At 32.9% G+C, this 23140-nt stretch overlaps 1 protein-coding gene across 2 annotated transcripts; it reads left to right on the forward strand.

Moving 5' to 3' along the window:
- The first annotated feature begins 681 nt into the window (after window positions 1-681).
- Window positions 682-16075, forward strand: LOC139495105 (zinc finger protein 239-like). 2 transcript variants are annotated; one of them, XM_071283258.1, is made up of 4 exons: window positions 683-863; window positions 9469-9531; window positions 10509-10925; window positions 12786-16075. In XM_071283258.1, the coding sequence occupies exons 2-4, from the start codon at window positions 9496-9498 to the stop codon at window positions 13521-13523; spliced, it is 1191 nt and encodes a 396-aa protein (XP_071139359.1). In that variant the 5' UTR covers window positions 683-863; window positions 9469-9495; the 3' UTR covers window positions 13524-16075. The 2 variants fall into 2 exon arrangements, with proteins under 2 accessions (XP_071139361.1, XP_071139359.1); XM_071283260.1 differs by lacking the exon at window positions 9469-9531 and having other exon boundaries at window positions 682-863.
- The last annotated feature ends 7065 nt before the right edge of the window (window positions 16076-23140 follow it).

The following is a 23140-nucleotide window of genomic DNA, read 5'->3' on the forward strand; positions in this document are numbered from 1 at the left end:
GTAAAATTGAGAAAGGAAATCGGGAATGTGTCAAAGCGACAACAACCCGACCATAGAGGATCATAGAGCAGAAAACAGCCGAAGGCCACCAATGGGTTGTATACATGTCTCTGTTATAACAATTAACTAAGTTCCCATCGGAACTTTTGTAATGTGTCACAAATATAAATGTGACACCATGAGCCAAATATATGATTTCAAAATAAATAATAGAATAATAAAACTTGGGTATCACAAATAAATGTAACAATTAGATCTAAGTATATATTTATTGATAGCATATTAACTTCTTGTTGCCAATTTTGTTTTCTTTTGCATATTTAAAAAAAAAATATTTGGAATAAATAATCTTATTGAAAAAATATGTTTTCTTGTCGCTAAATAGTCTTCTTGACGCTTCTTGTTGTTAAATTATTCTTCTTGTCGCATCTTTTTGCACCTTCGGACGCTTCTTGTAGCTGAAATTCTTCTTGTCGCTAATTAGTGAGACCGTTTTTTAAATGCAAAAACTTGAGTCTTGAATTGTTGTAAAACATAATATTAATCATGGTGCCGATTTAAACATGTGCGGATTCATGCCCAAATCAAATCCCTGAATACACCATAAGGTGGTGCGCCTAACAGAGAGACGACTTACAGATAAGGTAGGGGAACTATACACAGAATGATAACGTTGGTCTCTTTCCCTCGACTTATATTGTCCCTCTGAAGACAAAGTAAGTTTTGGGTTACACTGTCAGTAGACAACAGTTTATCTTATTTAACAACATGAAGTAGATCATATATGGATAGACTGTCACTTTATAGAATCTAGTATCTACTTGTCCAGACAGATATATTTGCCATTTTGAAACCGTAAACAGGTAAACATGATAAACTAATTTAAATAATTTAAAATTTTATGATTGTCAAATATTGTGAGAAAACTATCCTACAAAAAGTTCAAAGTAGATGCATAATGTTATAAATGAAAGGCAACTGCATGGACTTTCTACAATGAGAAAAATCTACACATTGTTATAATTTATTGCAAGCTATAATCATCATGATCATGATAATCATGATAATATGCCTAGTAGTATTAAAGTAAGTAAGTAAATTTTATTTAGAGTCGGCATATATATACATAATAACAGAGAAAACATGAGCTCTGGTGAGCTCTTTAACCGACTATCACATAATCGATATGCCTACAAATGTATATAACGTGAGGGTACCCAAATTGCACCTATTTTGACAGTTTTCTAACCTACGTTTATATATACTTCAGACAAAAATTTTCATTAAGTGTTTATTTTGTAGATGTATCTGGACATTATTTAATATATGGTTTCACCAATTTAATTTTGAAGTCACTCTCAAGGAAATCTTGTTAGATTTCCGTTGCTATTTTTGCTAAATAGGTGAAATGTTGGTACTTGGTGCAATTTGGGTACCCTCACGTTATATACTATACTCTATCATGTCTATCTGTCTATAGGTACATTGTAGCTGAAATCACAAACATGACAAACGTTGACATGGTTAAACATTTCAATTGGAAAAACTTAACTAAAGTACAACAGATCGGGCTCATGTCATAAAACATGGGGTGATACTAGGTTTATAGGGCAAGCTATTTTTTCTGGGGTTAAAAAACCGTGAAAACTGGGGTATAAAACTTCTTACATTGTTTTTCCTAATATTTGTGAAAAAAACATCATGTCAGCTGTTGTGGTACGTTAACTCTAACATGTTTACTTTAACATGTTTAAGTTGTTTGCAATTGCTTATGTCTCAGGATAAATTGACTTCATAAACAGAATTGTCAATATCAAATGATTTACCATGTGGAGCAGGATCTGCTTACTACTTCCAGTAAAATGGCGATGCCCATGTGAAATTTTACCAAGGCTTAAATTGAAGGTTTTTCCTTAACCCTGAATAACAAGACCTGTAAATTAATGTTTTAAATGAACAACTATGTCCACGAAAAAGTTTTATAGTGTTGCTCGAGGGGTAACAATTGGAATCTTTACCATGTTTACAGAATGGAGCAGGTGCGAACAAAGTGTACACCGCTTCAAGCACGCGGTTTTCAAAGGCTTCAAGTCTTTGGATCAGGCTATAAACTTCTTACTAGCCGGTTCAACATTCTCATCCTGCAACCAAATTCCAGTGTTTGATGAAACTGACAACCCTAAAACCCCAGAACATTTTGGTCATAAATGCAATGGCGTCCATTGCACCAAAGATACATTTAACATTGACGAACAAGAAGGGGATGATTCGGACAATAATTGTGCCATACATGAACCATTATCTGATAATGAAGAAGAAACTACCCCCAAAACATTCATGATCAGTGAACAAACAAATACTCAGACATTAACAGATGACATTCAAAATAAAATCATCCCAAAATGTACCACATGTGAACAAGTATGTGACGAATTTATGATTTTATGCAGCAAATGCAGCAAATGGACTCACTATAAATGCACCTGTCTCCCTAGCTACCAACTTTTTATATTGACAACATCATCAAGAAAATACACATGTGAAAGTTGCTCAAAAGTACCACAACAATTTAAAGATAAATGGGAACCCATCAAATCTAATAATATACAAAATATAAATACAGAGAATTGCACCAAGTGCACGAATAAAGATGATACCCTTGAAATAGTATCTAGAATAGAGCAGAGTGTCGTTCAAGCCATTACTAACACACATGAATCCTGCAAAGATGACCAAATCAGTTTGCTTCAGTCACAGATAGAAGACTTTAAATTTGCAAGAGGTAAACAACTAAAGAGCTATCTAAACAACTAGATGAAATTGACAGCAAATGTGAAACTGATAGACCATATTTCGATAGCAAAATTGAAAACTTAATTAAAATCCAACACCAGAATATAGACCAGAAAGTTCTAAACCTGAGCAAGGAGAATGCAACACTCAAAGCTAAATTAGAAAATGAAAAAAATCTGTGCACGTTGACACAGAAAATAGACTTCATAACTCAGACGCAAGACGGCCTAACTGATGCCCTAGGTAAGATCAGTGAAAAAACTACTGAAATGACGGACACATTAAAAACTACATGTGAAGCCATGCTTATATGTGCAAAATCAAATGAGATCAAAAGGAACGACGAAAATAACAATCATGTATCTCACAAGAATAACAGCCCTAGACAACCATCAAGACGATTAGAAAATAACACCAGGCAACATACACAGGAGAACACATATCTAATTGATACACAGAATAGATTTCAGCCGCTATTATTGGATGAAGACACAATATCTATAAACTCGGACAATTATAAACCTACAACTGCTACTATTAAGCCACTGAAACAAGTAGCAGTAGTAGGAAACTCACACATCAAAAACTTAAGAACAAACTATTTACTCAATGGATGTGAAGTCAGCAAGTTTAATGTTTATTCCTTTGAAGAAGCCAAGGATAAGTTGAGTGAATGTGAACAACAGTTTGATAGTATCTTTATCCACACTTTCACCAAGGATCTCAGGAATCTAGACCCAGAATCATGCGTCAAATTATGCAAAGATTTAGTTGATAACATTAAAGACAAACATGCAAACACCAAAATTGTTATTTCACTACCTTTTTTAACAGTTAAAAAAATATATCACTAAATGAAAAGATAAAAACCTACATTATCCTTATTCAATATTCCTGTATGAATGTTAATTTAGTGTCAATATGTGAGAATCAAGGTTTTTGTATTCGGGGGGACCCAATCAGGAAATTTTTCTCACAAGATGGAATCCATTTGTCAAATGAAGGTTTAAAAATTTTTGCTGCCAATATTAAATCATCTGTTGGCAAGTGTCTAAAATTAGACCTCAGGCAGGTAACAAGAAAGGTTGATTCAGGTTCTAGAAATGGTTATAGACCAACACATAGAGATACATATAGAGACAACCGACATCAATATCAGAACAATGCCAGACACAATGAAAGAGCTGATACATTCCAATCTGGTACTCCTGGCCCTTATGGCTATCACCCCGGTTATATGTACCCCTATTTTCAACCCCCATATTAGTCTTAATATAGAGATATGTATCATATATACATGTACATGTATGCAGATAAACGCATGTTTCATTTTTATGTAACTATATAAAATATTTGAACTGTCATTTTACACAAACATTTGTACAAGTATTTTACATATAATCTGGCACTCCAAGTGTCCAGCACATACATTTTGTATTTTGTCTTTAAAGAAAGAAAATTCAAGAGTGTTTCAGAGATTTTTATATTTGTCTGTTGAATAGTAAATTACAATTTTACAATATGTAGTTTAAATCAGGTCTTACAATTATTTTGCATGTATGCACATGTACACATTATTATTAGTTTAATGATAAACTTTTACCATGTATGTATATTACCATCATTACAAAATCTAAAATAAACATTCTGTAACTGAAACATACTGTACAACACGTACAGGCAGCATTCCAACAAGGAAATAATTGATATCTTGAAAAAGTGATATCCCAATTTTGTATTATCTTTTTTAATTTAGCACATTATAATAAAACAGATCTTTAAATTAAAGACCCACATTTTTATATGTAAAATAGTTTTAAAGTGTTCAGTTACAGAAACAAATTTGAGTTATCTCCCATTGTATGCATGTAATACAATTTTGTTAGTGTACATGTTGCAAGTTAACATAATATTACCTTTTGTACTTTTTATTTCTATAAATATGAACAGGGTAGGGTTTACCTTTAAATTTAGCCTTTATATTGATCACATTATGTCATATAAAAGAAGTTTACATTTAGCTTGTTGGAATATCAACGGTTTTAAACACAAGGGATACAACAAATACAGTGATCCTAGGTTCATCAAAGAATTGAGCAATAAAGATATTTTGTTTACAGGAAACACACTGCTCCTTTGAGGATTCACTATCTTTACCAGGATTTAAATCTGTTAATTTGATACGACTGAAATCAAAACGCACAAACAAAAGATCAGGAGGGTTATCTATTTTAGTTAAAAATGAAATTAAATCAGGGGTAAAATTTCTTGAGCATTCAAATAATGACTACATATGGTTGAAGTTGAGTAGCTCTCTTTTTAATCTCCCAGAAGATATATATTAATGTTTTATTTACGACCCCCCCTGAAAATTCATCTTACACCCATTCTTTAAATGAGGATATATTTGATCTTATAGAAAAAGACATTGCAATGTACTCAACATTGGGAAAAATTGTTTTAGCAGGAGACTTAAATGCCAGAACTGGGTCTGGGGAACTTGACTTTATAGATAATGATTCCCAAGATAATCTTATCCCTTTATCAATGTTTATATGATAATTATAACCCTGATTATGATATATCAGTCCGTCATAGTAAAGACGTGCACTTATCTACCCGAGGGAAATTATTAAACGATATATGTGTGCAGACAGGGCTTAGAATTCTTAACGGAAGAACCAGAGGGGATTTCATTGGGCAATTAACTTGCCATAATCCTCGGGGGAGCAGTGTAGTTGACTACTTTATAGTATCAGAGGAACTATTAGATAAAGTTTGTTTTTAAAGTTCATGACTTTTTAGCTGATCTTTCTGATCACAGTCAGGTGTCTATTATGTTAAATATAGATATGAAAGTTCCTGTCCTAGATATTCAGAGTGAACACTCTCAGATAACCCCCCCCTAAATATATTTGGAATGATGAGTCTGTATTAAAATTTCAAACAGCTCTGACCTCTAATGACATGCAAGAAAAAATATCAAAATTTATGTCTGACGACTCTGATTCTCAAAATATGACTTTAAAACTAAATGATATTATCTGTGAGGCAGCTGATAAATCTTTAAAACAAATTTTACCAAAAACCCCTAACTCTGTAAAGTCAAATACTAAAACTATAAAGAAACAACCAAAGTGGTTTGATTTTTCTTTAATTAAAATGCGTAAACAATTAGATGACAAGGAAAAGTTATTTAAAAAATATAATAATGACCCCATAGTGAGAGGGAACTTCTTCAGTTTTTTAAAACTTTATAGAAAAACTAGGAAAAATAAATATAAACAGTTCCGTAAAGATCTTGTTGTACAACTAGACAACATGAGAGATAACAATCCATCCCAATATTGGGCCTTACTACTGTCTCTCAGTAATGAATCCTCTACGAAAGGAGATACATCTAATATTTCAAACTCTGATTGGTTACACTATTTTAAAAAGCTTAATTCAAATTCCTTACCTGTAAATAAAGAACTAATTGATTCACTTAATAAACTAGAAAAGCATAACATTTTCACAGAATTGGATTATAAAATTACAGAAAAAGAGATAAATGAAGCAGTTAAATCACTAAAAAACAATAAATCAAGCAGCTTTGACTCAATAATAAATGAGATGCTCAAGTGCAGCCAATCATTTCTGCTTAAATGTTTTGTAAAGATATTTAATAAAGTATTAACTTCAGGAAAATTTCCTGATATATGGGCTAAAGGATTTATAGTCCCATTACATAAAAGTGGATCTAAAGATGATCCCTCAAATTTTAGGGGCATCACGATAGGTAGTTGTGTAGGAAAACTCTTTTTAAAGATACTTAATAAAAGATTAGAAAAGTTTATAACTAAAAGAAATATAGTTGGTCCAGAGCAGATAGGATTTTGTAAAGGAAAAAGAACTAGTGACCACATGTTTGTACTTAAAACCTTAATTGATAAATACACTAAGCAGGGACATAAACGCCTCTATACCTGTTTTGTTGATTTTAAAAAGGCCTTTGACAAGGTTTGGCATTTAGCATTATTTTTTAAATTGAGAAAGCTCGGATTGAGCGATTTATTTTATAATGTAATTAAAGATATGTATAAAAACACATCTCTATGTGTAAAAACTAATAGTAACACACTAACTGAAAATTTCCCATCAGATATTGGTGTTCGTCAAGGGGACAATCTGAGCCCTACATTGTTTAAACTTTTCATAAATGATTTACCTGAAATATTTGATTCTGGCTGTTGCCCAGTTTTACTAAACAACAGAAGCCTTAACTGTTTAATGTATGCAGATGACCTCATTATGATTTCTGAAACTTCATCTGGATTACAAAATTGTTTAGATAATTTAATGGATTATTGTAGTAAATGGGGACTAGAAATTAACATGAAAAAAACAAAAGTATTAATTTTTAATAACACAGGAAGAATTTCAAAGGAAAAATTCACATTTAATGGTCAGCTTATTAATAATGAGAAAAAATATAATTATCTTGGCATGATATTCACTGTATCTGGCAGATTTACAGATGCTAAGTTTAATCTTTATAATAAAGCATTAAAAGCCTTTTTTAAATTAAAAAGATATTTCACCCATTTTAAACCTAATATTAAAACACTTTTACATCTTTTTGACCACATGCTGAAGCCGATTTTGTTATATGGCTCAGAAATTTGGGGTCAATTCTCTCCAAATAAGTTACAATCAAAAGGAGACAACTATTTTTTCCAAATGTGCAAAGATCTAATTATTGAAAAATTACATATTAAATTTTGTAAATATTCTCTACAGGTACCTAGAAGATCAACAAACCTAGCAGTGATGGGAGAGTTGGGGCGCTACCCCCTATCTCTTGAGGTTATTCTTAATATGGCTAAATTTTGGCTCAGACTCACAGAACAAAATAACTCTCTCATTAAAGAAGCATTTGAAGAGTCTAAAATTTTATCTAAAACATATAAAGAAAATTGGTTGGAAAGCATTTATTCATTATTTAAATATCTTAATTTAACCCCAGAATATTTGTTAAATCACAAATCTCATATAAAGTCAATTATCATTAAAAAACTATGAATTAAATATGATGAAATTTGGCTTAACCAATTAAATAATGACAAACCTGGCATGGTGCAAGGAAATAAATTAAGGACCTACAGACTATTTAAAAATAATATAGGCCTTGAAAAATATTTATTGTTAAATAATTGTAAAACATTAAATGAGTTAACCAAATTTAGAATTAGTGCCCATGAACTTGAAATAGAAAAGGGAAGACATAAGGGAATACCCCCAGATAAAAGATTTTGACATTGTTGAGGATGAAATTCATTTTCTTCTTCAATGTCCATCACTTAAAACTGAAAGGTCCAGTTTTATTTCAGATTTATCCTCTAAATTTACTAATTTTAAAACTTTAAATGACCAATCTAAATTTGTATGGTTGATGTCAAATGAAGATCCATTTGTTAATAACATAATGATTAAATTAATAGATAGTTTTATAAAATCTAGAAGAGTTAAATTAAGCATAAACACATGAGTAGTCCAGCTCTTCTTCTAATTATAAAACGGTACTGATTGTGTTCACTCACTCATTATCTTTTAGAATATATACTGTATTTGTTGTCTCTCTTCTCTTATATAATATTGTTTTAATTTTATTGTCATGTATTGTAATTTCAATGAAAAAAATCAACACAATTATTTGTACACTTTAATTTAAACTGTAATTGTACTGCTCCTCGGGGCGTCTTGATTGACAAATAAAAATTGTTGTTGTTGTTGCTTACCCTTCCAGAGCACCTGAGATCACCCCTAGATTTTGGTGGGGTTCGTGTTGTTTATTCTTTAGTTTTCTATGTTGTGTCATGTGTACTATATATATTGTTTGTCTATTTGTCTTTTTCATTTTTAGCCAGTGCGTTGACAGTTTATTTTCGATTTATGAGTTTGACTGTCCCTTTGGTATCTTTCGTCCCTCTTTTATCAAAAATATAATATCATTTCTTGACTTTCTAGACAAATTCTCTTTCTCACTAGCTTTGTCCACTTCATTACTTTATCATATCTTGACATTCAGCCCATCCTGTACAAAACAATACACGAAAAACATATACATGCAGTGGCGGATCCAGACATTTAAAAAAAAGGGGGGGGGGGGTCCCAACCCAGAGTAAAGGGGGGGGTTCCAACTATATGCTCCCATTCAAATGCATTGATCGGCCAAAAAAAAGGGGGGTTCCAACCCCCGGAACCCCCCCCCGATCCACCACTGACATGATATACATATATGACAACACAATGTATGATATACAGCAACAAATGATGACAACTAACGAATCACACGCTCCTGACTTTGGAGAGAAAAATGCTGAAACCTGACGCTGTATGTTTAAACTTAAAATGAACATGTTTGCAAGCCCCCAATCCTTCCTCTAACCATCCCCATCCTGAGAAAGTGCTGTAACAGCAAAATTTTGAAAGTGATATTGGAACAAATTATTAATATTGGCCTTTTATACATGAAGCTGACTATGTGGTATGGGCTTTGATCATTGTTGAAGGCAATATGGTTACCTATAGTTGCTAATTTCTGTGTCATTTTGGTCTCCTGTGGAGAGTTGTATAATTGGCTATCATACCACATCTTCTTTTTTATATTTGAACACTTACATTTTTTTTCAGGTCAGATCAATACACAGCACCAAACTAATGGTCAAAAACACAAGAGACAAACATCATGAACATGTATGTAAAGCACACATCAGTAACTAAAAGTTTGATGAAATTTAAAACAAACACGACCATGATAACAAATTCAGGATAAACTAAAAAAAAGAAGGCAGGACCGAATAGAGTGAAAAATAAATAAGCAGGACTGAGATTAATTACAATGTTCATGTACAAAAATGTACATGATGTAGAACTTTAAAAAAAAAAAGCAGGACAAAATTTTTCATCCTTGCCATCCCCAAAAAAATCGTATGGTACATGTAGCTCCTTTAAGCTTTATGACACATAGCGTAAATATACGGGTGCGGAATTTCTCGCTGCATTGAAGACCCATTGGTGGCCTTAGGCTGTTATCTGCTCTTGGGTCGGGTTATTTTCTCTTTGAAACATTCCCTATTTCTATTCTCAATTTTATAATCGATAGTGAAACAATGCCGGTGACACTACTGATAAAAAGTTATTTAAAAAAATCTAAAATATTTGTTCAACTGTGAAATATATATGCAAAGACTGTTTTATGTTAATTTTACCATAGATATAGGAAGATGTGGTATGAGTCCCAATGAGACAACTCTCCATCAAAATCACAATTTATATAAGTAAACCATTATAGGTCAAGGTACATGTATAGGCGTCAAAACGGAGCCTAAGCTCACACCGAACAGCTAGCTATAAACATGATAAAGGGCACCAAAAATACTAACTTGTAAAACCATTCAAATGGGAAATCAAAGGGTCTACAGTGGCGGATCCAGAACTTGACCTATTAAGGGGGGGGGCCCACTGACTGACCTAAGGACCTGTAAGGGGGGCCCGCTCCAGTCATGCTTCAGTGATTCCCTATATAATCAACCAATTTTTTCCGACGAAAGGGGGGGGGGGGGCGGGGATCCGCCTATGGTCTAATCTATTTATATTTTTTTTTATATAATTGCATTAGAAGCTTGTGAAACTGAATTTTAAAAATATTGATCTTTTCTGCATATATATAGATACTGGAGAACTTAGAGTCAATGGACTTGCCTCAAGAGCAAATGGAGGATGATACTAAGGGAGGTAATTCTGAACAGGTACAGGTAGTAGAATTAGAGGCAAGTGCAGAGAAGATGCAGGAGAGCATAGGATTAATGGACTTGCCTCAAAAGCAAGTGGAGGATGGTGCTAAGGGAGGTAAATCTGAACAGGCACATGAAGTAGAATTAGAGGCAAGTGCAGAGAAGATGGCATTGACACAGGAGAGCTTAGGATTAATGGACACACCACAAAAGCAAGTGGAGGATAATGCTAAGGGAGGTAATTCTGAAAATGCTGAAGTAGATACAACTAAAGAAAAAATGGATGCAGATCAGAGTGAAGAGGGGACAAAGACTGAAAAACCTAAGAATCAGGAAGAAAAAGAGAAGAGCAAGGTTAGTTCTTTTGCAAATAGTATGTAGTATATATGCATGATATGGGTATATTATCACGTTTTTAAGAGAAAAAATAGAAATTTTTTTATATACATACAAAACCTAAAGATCTTTCAAGTAAAAAATTTCTAGAGTGTTCCTTATCCACATACAGTCAGGGATATTACTTGTACAAGTAATTTTTATTTACTTGAAGAAGTAAAATAAAATATACGCATATAAGTTAACAGCTAAACCACAAATTATAATGTTCAAAGAATTACATATATATATTATACAATGTAGGCTATGTACATTGTATGCAGAGATTTACATAATCACGAAATCAAATATCCATGAAAATGCAAATTTAAAAAGAATCCTAGCTCCAAGATTGATTGGTGTTTGCTTAACGCGGAAGGAGCACAAAAAGGCTATACTGAGGCGACATATAAACATGATGAAAAAGAAGTTGTGCCGTATGCTTGCCAATGAGACAACTCTCCACAAGAGACCAAATGACACAGAAATTAATAACTATAGGTCATACAGTGACTGTATGACCTTCAACAACAAGTCCATACAGTATAGTCAGCTTTAAAGGCCCAAAATGACAAATGTAAAACAAGAAAACTAATGGCCTAATATACCGGTATGTACAAAATAAAAAAATAAAAATGTAACACATCAAGGAACGACAACCACTGAATTACAGGCTCCTCACTTGGGAAAGGCACATACATACAAAACATGTAAAACATGTTAGCATGGAAGCGCTTCATTCTTAAAATGTGGGCATGGTCAACGCTAAGAAATTACAAAAAAAAGAAGCATTCAATACATTTTTTTGCTATGATCATGAAAAATCTTTTTTTTTTTTTTTTACGGCATAACCTACCTACTATTTAGCTCACCTTGCACGAAGGGCCAAGTGAGCTTTTCTCATCACTTGGCGTCCGTCGTTGTCCGTCGTCGTTAACTTATACAAAAATCTTCTCCTCTGAAACTGCTGGGCCAAATTTAACCAAACATGGCCAAAATCATTATTAGGGTATCTAGTTTAAAAATTGTGTCCCGTTAACCAGGCCAACCAACCAAGATGGCCGCCATGGCTAAAAATAGAACATAGGGTTAAAATGCAGTTTTTGGCTTATAACTCAAAACCCAAAACATTTAGAGCAAATCTGATAGGGGGGTAAATTTGATTATCAGGTCAAGATCTATCTGCCCTGAAATTTTGAGATGAATTGGAGAACCCGTTGTTGGGTTGTTGCCCCTGAATTGGTAATTTTAAGGAAATTTTGCTGTTTTTGGTTATTATCTTGATTGTAATTATAGATAGAGATAAACTGTATACAGCAAAAATGTACAGCAAAGTAAGACCTAAAAATAAGTAAACATGAAGAAAATGTTCAATTGACCCCTAAGGAGTTATTGTCCTTTATAGTCAATTTTTAACAATTTTCATAAAATTTGTAAATTTTAACTACCATTTTCCACTGAAACTACTGAGCCAAGTTCATTATAGATAGAGATAATTGTAAGCAGCAGGAATGTTCAGTAAAGTAAGATGTACAAACACATCACCATTACCAAAACACAATTTTGTCATGAAATTCCATCTGCTTCCTTTGTTAAATATCCACATAGACCAAGGTGAGCGACACAGGATATTTAGAGCCTCTAGTTTGTGATAGCAAGTGTCATCATGAATATATATTAATCTTTATTGGGATATGAAGGTGAATTTAAGTATGACACACAAGCATTGTTATCCAATCAAAATAACAGATTCTTCTGAACCCCATGTAATATAATTATAAGGTATACATCATGTACATGGATGACTTTATTTTTTTTTTTTTTTTTTTATCGTTACAGAATCGTGCTAGATCTTTCATCCTGAAGATAAACATTACGAACAAGATGTTAGAGGGAGGAAACAACTTAATCACGACCAATAGTGCTCAACAGACAGGTAAAAGACTTCATAAATGTGATATTTGTGCTAAAGAATTTAGCCAAAGTAGTAGCTTAAACCGACATGTGAGAGAACATACCGGTGAAAAGCCTCACAAATGTGAAGTTTGTGGCAGTGAATTTGTACGCAAGAGTAGTCTTAAGACACACATGACTACACATACTGGAGATAAACCTCATGCCTGTGACATATGTGGTAAACCGTTCAGTCATCTAAGTAATTTACAAAGACACGTCAAGACACATTCAGGCGATAAATCTCATGGTTGCGGCGTATGTGGTAAAAGTTTTAGTCAGCATGCTAATTTACAGAGACATATGTTAACTCACGCTAATACTGAAACTCATGACTGTGATGTATGCGATAAACGGTTTAAGCGGCATACCAGTTTAGAGAGACATATGAGAATACATACAGGTGATAGAAATCTTCACTGTGAAATATGTGGTAAAGGGTTCAGTCGACTTGAATATTTACAGATGCACATGAGTGCACATGCAGGTTCTACATCACATGATTGTCATGTGTGTGGGAAAGTGTTCCGTCATCTTAGTAGTTTAACAAGACATATGAGAACACACACACTAATTATAAACCCTATGAATGAGTCTGAGATGTATATGGTTGAATCTGTTTAGTGACGTAAACGTTCGCACGAGAACACTTCACTGATGATAACCTTGAAAGTGATGAAATGGATAAAGATTCACATGAGAATACACACTGTTGATAAACCTATTGAACGTGATATATGTAGTTAAAGTTTTAATCGGAGGAGAACACACATGTGTTAATATTTTTAAATATGATATATGTGGTTAAAGTTTCAATCGGTTTAGTGAGTTACCTAAAGGTTCACATGAGAAATACACACTGTTGATAAACCTATTGAACGTGATATATGTAGTTAAAATTTTAATCGGAGGAGAACACACATGTGTTAAACTTTTTAAATATGATATATATGTAGTTAAAGTATCAAACAGAGGAGAACACACGTGTTAAACTTTTTAAATATGATATTTGTAGTTAAAGTTTCAATCGGAGGAGAACACACATGTGTTAATATTTTTAAATATGATATATATGTAGTTAAAGTTTCAATCGGAGGAGAACACACATGTGTTAAACTTTTTAAATATGATATATGTAGTTAAAGTTTCAATCGGAGGAGAACACACATGTGTTAAACTTTTTAAATATGACATATATGTAGCTAAAGTTTCAATCGGAGGAGAAAACACATGTGTTAAACTTTTTAAATATGAGATATATAGTTAAAGTTTCAATCGGGGAAGAACACACATGTGTTAAACTTTTTAAATATGATATATGTAGTTTAAGTTTCAATCAGAGAAAAACACACATGTGTTAAACTTTTTAAATTTGATATGTGTAGTTAAAGTTTCAATCGGAGGAGAACACACATGTGTTAAACTTTTTAAATATGACATATATGTAGCTAAAGTTTCAATCGGAGGAGAAAACACATGTGTTAAACTTTTTAAATATGAGATATATAGTTAAAGTTTCAATCGGGGAAGAACACACATGTGTTAAACTTTTTAAATATGATATATGTAGTTTAAGTTTCAATCAGAGAAAAACACACATGTGTTAAACTTTTTAAATTTGATATGTGTAGTTAAAGTTTCAATCGGAGCCTAGGAGAATACACATGTATATGTTAAACTTTTTAAATATGATCATGATGATTTAAGTGGTTAAAGTTTCAATCGGTTTAGTGAGTTACCTGAATGTTCACATGAGAACACACACTGTTGATAAATTTCTTAATATAATGTAAGTGGTTTTATCTGTTTGTTTAAGTTCACATGAGAACACACAATGTTGGTTACTCATATGAGTGTGATGTATGTGGTTTAATCTGTTTGTTAAAGTTCACATGAGAACACACAATGTTGGTTACTCATATGAGTGTGATGCATGTGGTTTAATCTGTTTGTTAAAGTTCACATGAGAACACACAATGTTGGTTACTCATATGAGTGTGATGTATGTGGTTTAATCTGTTTGTTAAAGTTCACATGAGAACACACAATGTTGGTTACTCATATGAGTGTGATGCATGTGGTTTAATCTGTTTGTTAAAGTTCACATGAGAACACACAATGTTGGTTACTCATATGAGTGTGATGTATGTGGTTTAATCTGTTTGTTAAAGTTCACATGAGAACACACAATGTTGGTTACTCATATGAGTGTGATGTATGTGGTTTAATCTGTTTGTTAAAGTTCACATGAGAACACACAATGTTGGTTACTCATATGAGTGTGATGCATGTGGTTTAATCTGTTTGTTAAAGTTCACATGAGAACACACAATGTTGGTTACTCATATGAGTGTGATGTAAGTGGTTTAATCTGTTTGTTAAAGTTCACATGAGAACACACAATGTTGGTTACTCATATGAGTGTGATGCATGTGGTTTAATCTGTTTGTTAAAGTTCACATGAGAACACACAATGTTGGTTACTCATATGAGTGTGATGTATGTGGTTTAATCTGTTTGTTAAAGTTCACATGAGAACACACAATGTTGGTTACTCATATGAGTGTGATGTAAGTGGTTTAATCTGTTTGTTAAAGTTCACATGAGAACACAAAATGTTGGTTACTCATATGAGTGTGATGCATGTGGTTTAATCTGTTTGTTAAAGTTCACATGAGAACACACAATGTTGGTTACTCATATGAGTGTGATGTATGTGGTTTAATCTGTTTGTTAAAGTTCACATGAGAACACACAATGTTGGTTACTCATATGAGTGTGATGTGTGTGGTTTAATCTGTGTGTTAAAGTTCACATGAGAACACATAAGTGTGATACATGTGGTTTAATCTGTTTGTTAAAGTTCACATGAGAACACATTGTCACATAATGTTGGTTAACAATATGAGTGTGGTGCATGTTATTTAATCTGTTTAGTGACTTAAGGGTTCTAACTTCACATCAGAACACACAATGACCTTATAAATTATACCCTATGATTATGATATATATGTATGTGGTTTAATATTAATGGGTTTAGAGACTTAAACCTTCACATGTGAACACACACTGATGATAAACTTTATGAGAGTGACACACATTGGAGATGACTTTTTAATATAAATGTTGTTTAAATCTATGTCTGGTTCTTAAAATAAAAACCTCATTAGTAATGGTTCTTGCTTTATGAATGATTTTATTTCAATGACATCAATACTAAATCAAAGGATATAGGGTATCCATCCATGATCATCATACCTGCCAACTTTTAAAATGGCCATGGGGGTTTTGCGTGCAAGATGGCTGTCATGATCCTTAAAAACCTTCAAGGGGGCCTTCAAATACATTTTATGTTGTTTTTTGGCTTCTTCATACTTTTATAAGCCTGAAATCATTGTAAAATTAATTGTTTTGTTTAAATTGTGCACAAAATTGCTCTTTCAAAATTTCAATTTGGGAGCCTCCATGGGGGAAATCCCCCGCAAATAGTGACAGTTGGCAGGTATGGATCATTAAAAAAAGACACTAACAGAAAGCAAGGGAACTGTTCTTCTTCGCAAAAACACAGTGAAGCCTTAGACATGGATCAAAACAAAAACTCTTCCATCAAGTCTACAAGTTTAAAACAGTCCTTTAGTGGAATTCTTTGCAAAAATAATTTCGGATACTTTAGACTTTGTAAGATGGAGCACCACAAAAAAAGATCAATGTGGAAAGAAGTACATATTCAAAGCATGTTGAATGACAAGTTTTACCATTTCAACAGTAAGTATGAGAATGATTGCCAAAGAGACAACACTACACATTAGTATAATGTTGTTGTACATCAGCGCTGTAACACAAATTTGATCAATTCTTTAATTTTTGTTGAGCCTGCGACTTTTGTCGCAGAAAGCTTGACATAGGGACAGTGATCCGGCAACAACAGCGGCGGCATTAGCTTACTTATTAAAAACTTTATATTTTGGAAGGTGGAAGACCTGGATGCTTCATTATAAGTTCATACGTTGTATATAGAGGCCTAATGTTTCAAAGTCTTTGTCTTTCACATATCCAATATCTTTGACCTCATTTTCATGATTCAATGGCTACAAAAGTTGACGTTTGTTTTTGCAATGTTAAATTCTCTCTTATTATAAGAAATAGGATAAGGACCGATTTTGGTCTCAAATTTCAGGTTCATCTGACGAAAGATTTTGACCACTTTTCAAACACTTTAGTGTCTATTTCATTTGATTCAATTAATTAAATGGTGCTAGTACCCGAAATATATGCAATGTATTGTCAAAAACAGCCCAAATTTATGTAGCAGAAGCATTGTACTGACCAATAAATAAATAAAAGTTTACATTTTAACAATTTTGTAAAACTGCTTTATTTTGGGGCCAAAAAAGGGGTCTTAATGGACCTTAATGGACCTACTCCTTTGGTATGTGCGTACCTTGTAAGGTCATCATGACTGTCAGACAGTTTACTCGAACTCGACCTCGGTGGTCAAGTCCATACATGTATCTCAGATACTATAAGCAAAAGGGCAAGTAAATTATGTGTATGGAAGGACTGTAAGGTGTACATGTCCAACTGGCAGGTGTCATCTGACCTCGACCTCATTTTCATGGTTCAGTGGTTATTGTTAAGTTTTTGTGTTTTGAATCTGTGCATTTGAATGGGGATATGTAATCACTGTGTATCATCGCCACCGGAAATTGGGTACTAACGAAGCGGAGAGAAATAGAAAAAAAAGTAAACAAGTTAAGAATTCATCCAATTTAAAGCATTTCTACTCATTTGATGAGGATGCCGCTTAAGAATTGATTTTCTGATATATAATTCTTTAAATTATTAAGCCGATAAGTACAAAATTAATACAAGATTTTGTGTAATACTCCAAAACTTGCCACTTAGTACCGGAAAATTTCGAGGTCGATCGTCCTCTGTCGCCCCATTCTGAAGATATTGAACTGTTTTTCATTATTTTTCCAAACACGTTTTTAGATTATTATAGTGTGGCATCATATTTACTGAAATTTGTTGTCAAAAAGATGTATTTTAAAGAATATAGACCATAAGAAATAAAGTCTAGTGTACGGCAACTTGCTCGTGTTGACAAATTTACTGTATGGCAACTTGCTAATTATAGAATAGTTATTTACCGTCCTTTCAAAGAAAATGAAGTATTAAGTTCAAATATTTAAGGGGGGGTGGGGTACCCTTTTATGTTCAACTGTTTTTGTCCTTTTCAAGGTTTTAATTTGTTTTAAATTGTTATTTCACTGATAAATTTTAAAAACTGTTAACTGTTTTTAACCCACTGTTTGTAATCTGTTTTGTTAAAATTTGCAATGTTGTTAACTGTTTATTTGTTAACTGTTATTTACAAGAATCACATTAAAATTTGCTGTCCATCTCTGTTGCTTTCACAAAGGAGTGACAAACAGCATATATGTAACTGTACATATCTTTAAAAAATATTTGAGTATAGTAAATCCTTGATAAAATTGAGAATGGAAATGAGGAAAATGTCAGATAAACAGAAGCCCGACCAAATATATAGAAGAAACAACCCAACGCAACGAGAAAATTATGCACTAGGGTGTGGTGTTAATTCACAGATAGGACAAAAAACTTAGAATTAACACTCATAATTTTTAAACACCCTCTTTCCCTTCCTTCCTAATAAATAAGGCTTACTATTTGAGTTATGCATGTGTATATTTATGGAAAGAGAATCGTCCATAAATTTGATTTCCAATAGTAATAATGGTGAAATATAATCTTTTTTTTTTGTGTAACCATGGCAACAACCAGCATTTATTTGATACCAAATATTGCAAAATAGGGGGTTGAACATGTCACAAAGATCTCAAAAATTTGGTCCGAAGGAAAATTTCAATCAATAAGAGTGATACCTTTCCTGAAACCATAGACATATATCTATCAAAAGGTAAAAAAAAAAAATCATATGCATTTCTGCTGTTTTTTCCATAAAATTGAATTGAAAAGATCGAGCGTCAAATCTTTGTTGAAAAACAATACAAAATTTCTAAATCTATGGCGGTACGGATAGGAACGTATGGACGTTCAAACTGAAAAATGGCTTATAAAACATGCTAAAAACAATCTAAATGTTCATATAAACCCACTAGGAAGGATATACTATTATCCAAATATCCAAAATCAATTCAATTGTACAAAAACTTTCATATTTAGAAAATTCACCATGGCTATAATGCGAAACTAAACTTGTACTTGTGTATTGATATACCTGAAGCTGTCTCCTAAGTGAGCAATCATTTAACTACAAAAAGGGGGTAGAAGTTCAATGTTTGTTCTTGAAACATATAAATGAACCAAAATTTAAAAAATGAAATAAATACAAGACTATATACAAATGTAGCAAAGGTTACGGACATGCAGGTGCAACAAATGCGGCAGTGTTAAACATGTTTAGGGATATCTCATGCCCCTCTTTATACGTCTAACCAATGTAGTTATATCTGGCTTCTATTTGTAATGTATCCAAAACGTTAAAAGGAAAGGCCACTTCTTATCCAGCTGAAACCCTGGTCAGTCCTATGATGAAAATAATTGAGATGTATATGAAATGTTTGATAAGTTATATTGACCCAGAGTACCTGGACGGAATTGTGAAAAATAAAGTACCTTTTCAATTTGCAATTCGTAAAATAACTGAACAGTGTGGCCTGGTAGAAGAGGCCGAAAAATGAGGACTTGGTTCTCAAATTGATGTCAAATTGCTAGTCTAAGACTTCAGAAATGTAAAGATGGAGATTTTTATTTCAGCTCACAGTTCTTAATTAGGACTTGGAGATGTAATTCCTTTTAATAAAATCATGTAAGCAATGAGTCGTATGAAAAACCCTGACTGAGATGTAACCATAATTTATAAGAGCCCCGCCCTATAGTATTCACTCATTCTGTGTGTTTTACTTTCCTACGTCATGACGATAACCCAAGTTGCTACGACTGATTGACATAAAACATTTACTCAACAATATACATAACCAGAAGAAGCCTCCCTTTTGCTTTTTGAAGCATTTTCGATTATTCATGACATAGTCCTTTTTCTTGGAGCCAATCACTCCGTCTGTTTTTCCATCCGTTCAATTGTCTGTCCATGTGTCAATAAAAAAAATATGGTACTTGCGTGTGTCTTCTGAAAATTAGTCAGCTTTATATAAGATTCCTTATGGAGCTTGGCATTTCTGCGACTTTGTACAGTGGTTTTCAAACTTTTGTATACATTGAAAATATATGCACTTCCCCTTTTCATTGCTTTTGAGTTCGTTTGGAAAAAGTAAGGTAAAAGTAAAGTTGCTGTTAACTCTTATCAGCATTTAAAATTTGTTGTTAACAGTTTTTGCCAAAATCGAGGTGTTGTTAACATGTTAACGGACCCCTCCCCCCCATCTAATTATGCATTAGATAAAATGCATTAGATAGAAATACCATTTGCTTCACAGCATTTAAGATGTATACAAATTATATATTTTCAAAAAGAAACAGACAAGAAAATTAATTCGAAATGCAATTCACGATTTTTTTCTCCTTACTTTCGATGAAAACAAAGTATTTTCTTAATTTTGTCTGTCCGAATTTTCGATCCTGTGGTTCGGTGATTTTCGTTGCTTCATCTCTATCTTATTTGTTGTTTTCATAAATTGTTTCAGTGTTACACTGTATATAAGTAAGGCCGTTAGTTTTCTTGTTGAGTCCTTCCACATTTTTCTGTCAGTGCTTTTTATAGCCGACTACAAGCTGAGACTACAAGCTGAGACTACTATAACTGTTATAGTAGTCTCAGCTATATAAGGTACGAGTTTTCGTAGGAGTTTTCGTTGTTGAAGGCCGTACGATAGCATATACTTTATTTTATCCTGATGGATAGTTATCTTATTTGCTATCATACCACATCTCCACTGTCTTTTTAAAGCTAGCACCAACAAACGATGAATGGACGGTTTATTTTATTGAATTTACACTAAAACAAAAAGACAACAGTCGCTAGCAGTATAACAATATATAAATGTATTTAGGATAATATGGTTGAAAAAACCTTTTTGTACAAAATCGAAAAGCGGTACGCAACAGAGGCCTTCTGAACTGAATTAACGGCATGTATTTAATAATATTTGATAAGTTAGACATTTTGTATATTTATAAGCCTGTAAAGCTTTGATATCAACAAAATATCGTCACTTGATTTTATCTAAACAGTGATTAATTTCCTCTTAAAAATATGATATATTGCAAGACGCCGTACACACAAAAGTTGTTATTTTGCAATTCGCCGTACAACGTCCTGCAATTCGCCGTACAACAAACAAACAATGTTTTTGTCCATATTCTTTAAAAAACATGTTTTTGACAACAAATTTCAGTAAATATAATGCCACACTATAATAATCTAAAAATGTGTCTAGAAAAATAATGAAAAACAGTTCAATATCTTGAGAATGGAGCGACAGAGGACGATCGACCTCGAAATTTTCCGGTACTAAGTGGCAAGTTTTGGGGTATTACACAAAATCTTGAATTAATTTTGTTCTTATCGGCCTAATAATTTAAAGAATTATATATCAGAAAATCATTTCTTAAGCGGCACCCTCATCAAATGAGTGGAAATGCTTTAAATTGGATGAATTCTTAACTTGTTTACTTTTTTTTCTATTTCTCTCCGCTTCGTTAGTACCCAATTTCCGGTGGCGATGATACACAGTGATTACATATCCCCATTCAAATGCATTGATCGTCCACAAAAAAGGGGGGTTCCAACCTCCGGACCCCCCTCCCCCCCTTTTCTGGATCCGCGCCTGATGTTAAGTTTATGTGACAGTTGTAATAAAGCTTTATACTTGGGACTATCATAATATCAATGGTTAAAAAAAAGGCGAGACATTTCAGCGTGTGCAATCTTGTCTTAAACTATAAGTAATAAGTCAACTATATTTGTTGTATGGAAGCATTGTTTAACTTAGCTGTACATGTCTGCCTGGTATGGTTTATATGACATTGACCTCATTTTCATGGTTCATTTGTCTTTGTTTAGTTATCTTGTTTAATATCAAGTTTATGTGACAGTTTTTTTATAAAGCTTGATACTAAGGACAATCAACATAATATCAATGATAACTTAAGAAATCGGGACATTTCAGCGTGTGCACTCTTGTGTTATATGCAATAGGTCAACTATATTTGGCGTATGGAAATATGTTGATAATCTATATGTCATTCGTTCAGGTTTTATTTGACCTTGACCTCATTTTCATGGTTCATTTATCAATGTTAAGTATTTGTGTTGTGGCCTGTTTTTCTTTCACTATAAGCAATAGGTCACCTATATTTTAGGAAGAATTGTTAGTTGTAATGGCTGCCTGGCATGGTTCATCTGACTTTGACCTCATTTTCATGGTTCATTGGTCAATGTTTAGTTTTCTTGGTTTTAAATTATTTATTTCATGAGAAGGCTTTATATTTAGATCTATCAACAGAGTTATCTCCCTGAACCAAGGTCTAACACCTTAAGACACCAAATACCAGACAATAATAAATGTGATGTTTATATGGTTTGGTCAGAATTGCTAATAAATTTACATATTGACATGAAAACACATATAGATTCATCATTAACCTGATGACTGTAGTGTATGTGGTAAATGCTTTAGCTAGATTAGAAATGTAGTAGTACTCTGCCCTTCTGAGTTGACATGCATTAAATAATTATAAATAAGTTGTTTACAAAACTTTAATTTATTTAAGGTGGTACCCAACACTTTAACTAAAATTAATTTGGCTCGTTTAATTTTCTTAAAATTTAAACAAAGTATTTACTTTGACCCTTTGACAAAAATATAAAAAAAAAAAAAAATGAACCAACCGTTTTATCAGAAAAATTACACTGGTTATATAGCAGTTTGACAAACACTTATTTTGATCATTGAGAAGCTTAATGTTCCCTTAACAACACAACGTAATTAAAACGTTTAGCTGATTTTACAGAGTTATCTCCCTGTAGTGTTAGGTACCACCTTAAATACTAAAGACATGAAAGATGATCTAACGCTAACGTTAACAGATTACTGTACACAGGCACTTGTTTCTATTCATACGAAGGTCGACTATTTATATGGATAGTCGACCTTCGCATGCATAGAAACAAGTGCCTGTGTTACCTAGCTGTATTTGGCAAAAATTTTAAGAATTTGTGGGCCTCGATGCTC

This window comes from Mytilus edulis, chromosome 11 (genome assembly GCF_963676685.1).
Source record: "Mytilus edulis chromosome 11, xbMytEdul2.2, whole genome shotgun sequence".
In the NCBI taxonomy this organism is placed as follows: Eukaryota; Metazoa; Mollusca; class Bivalvia; order Mytilida; family Mytilidae; genus Mytilus; species Mytilus edulis.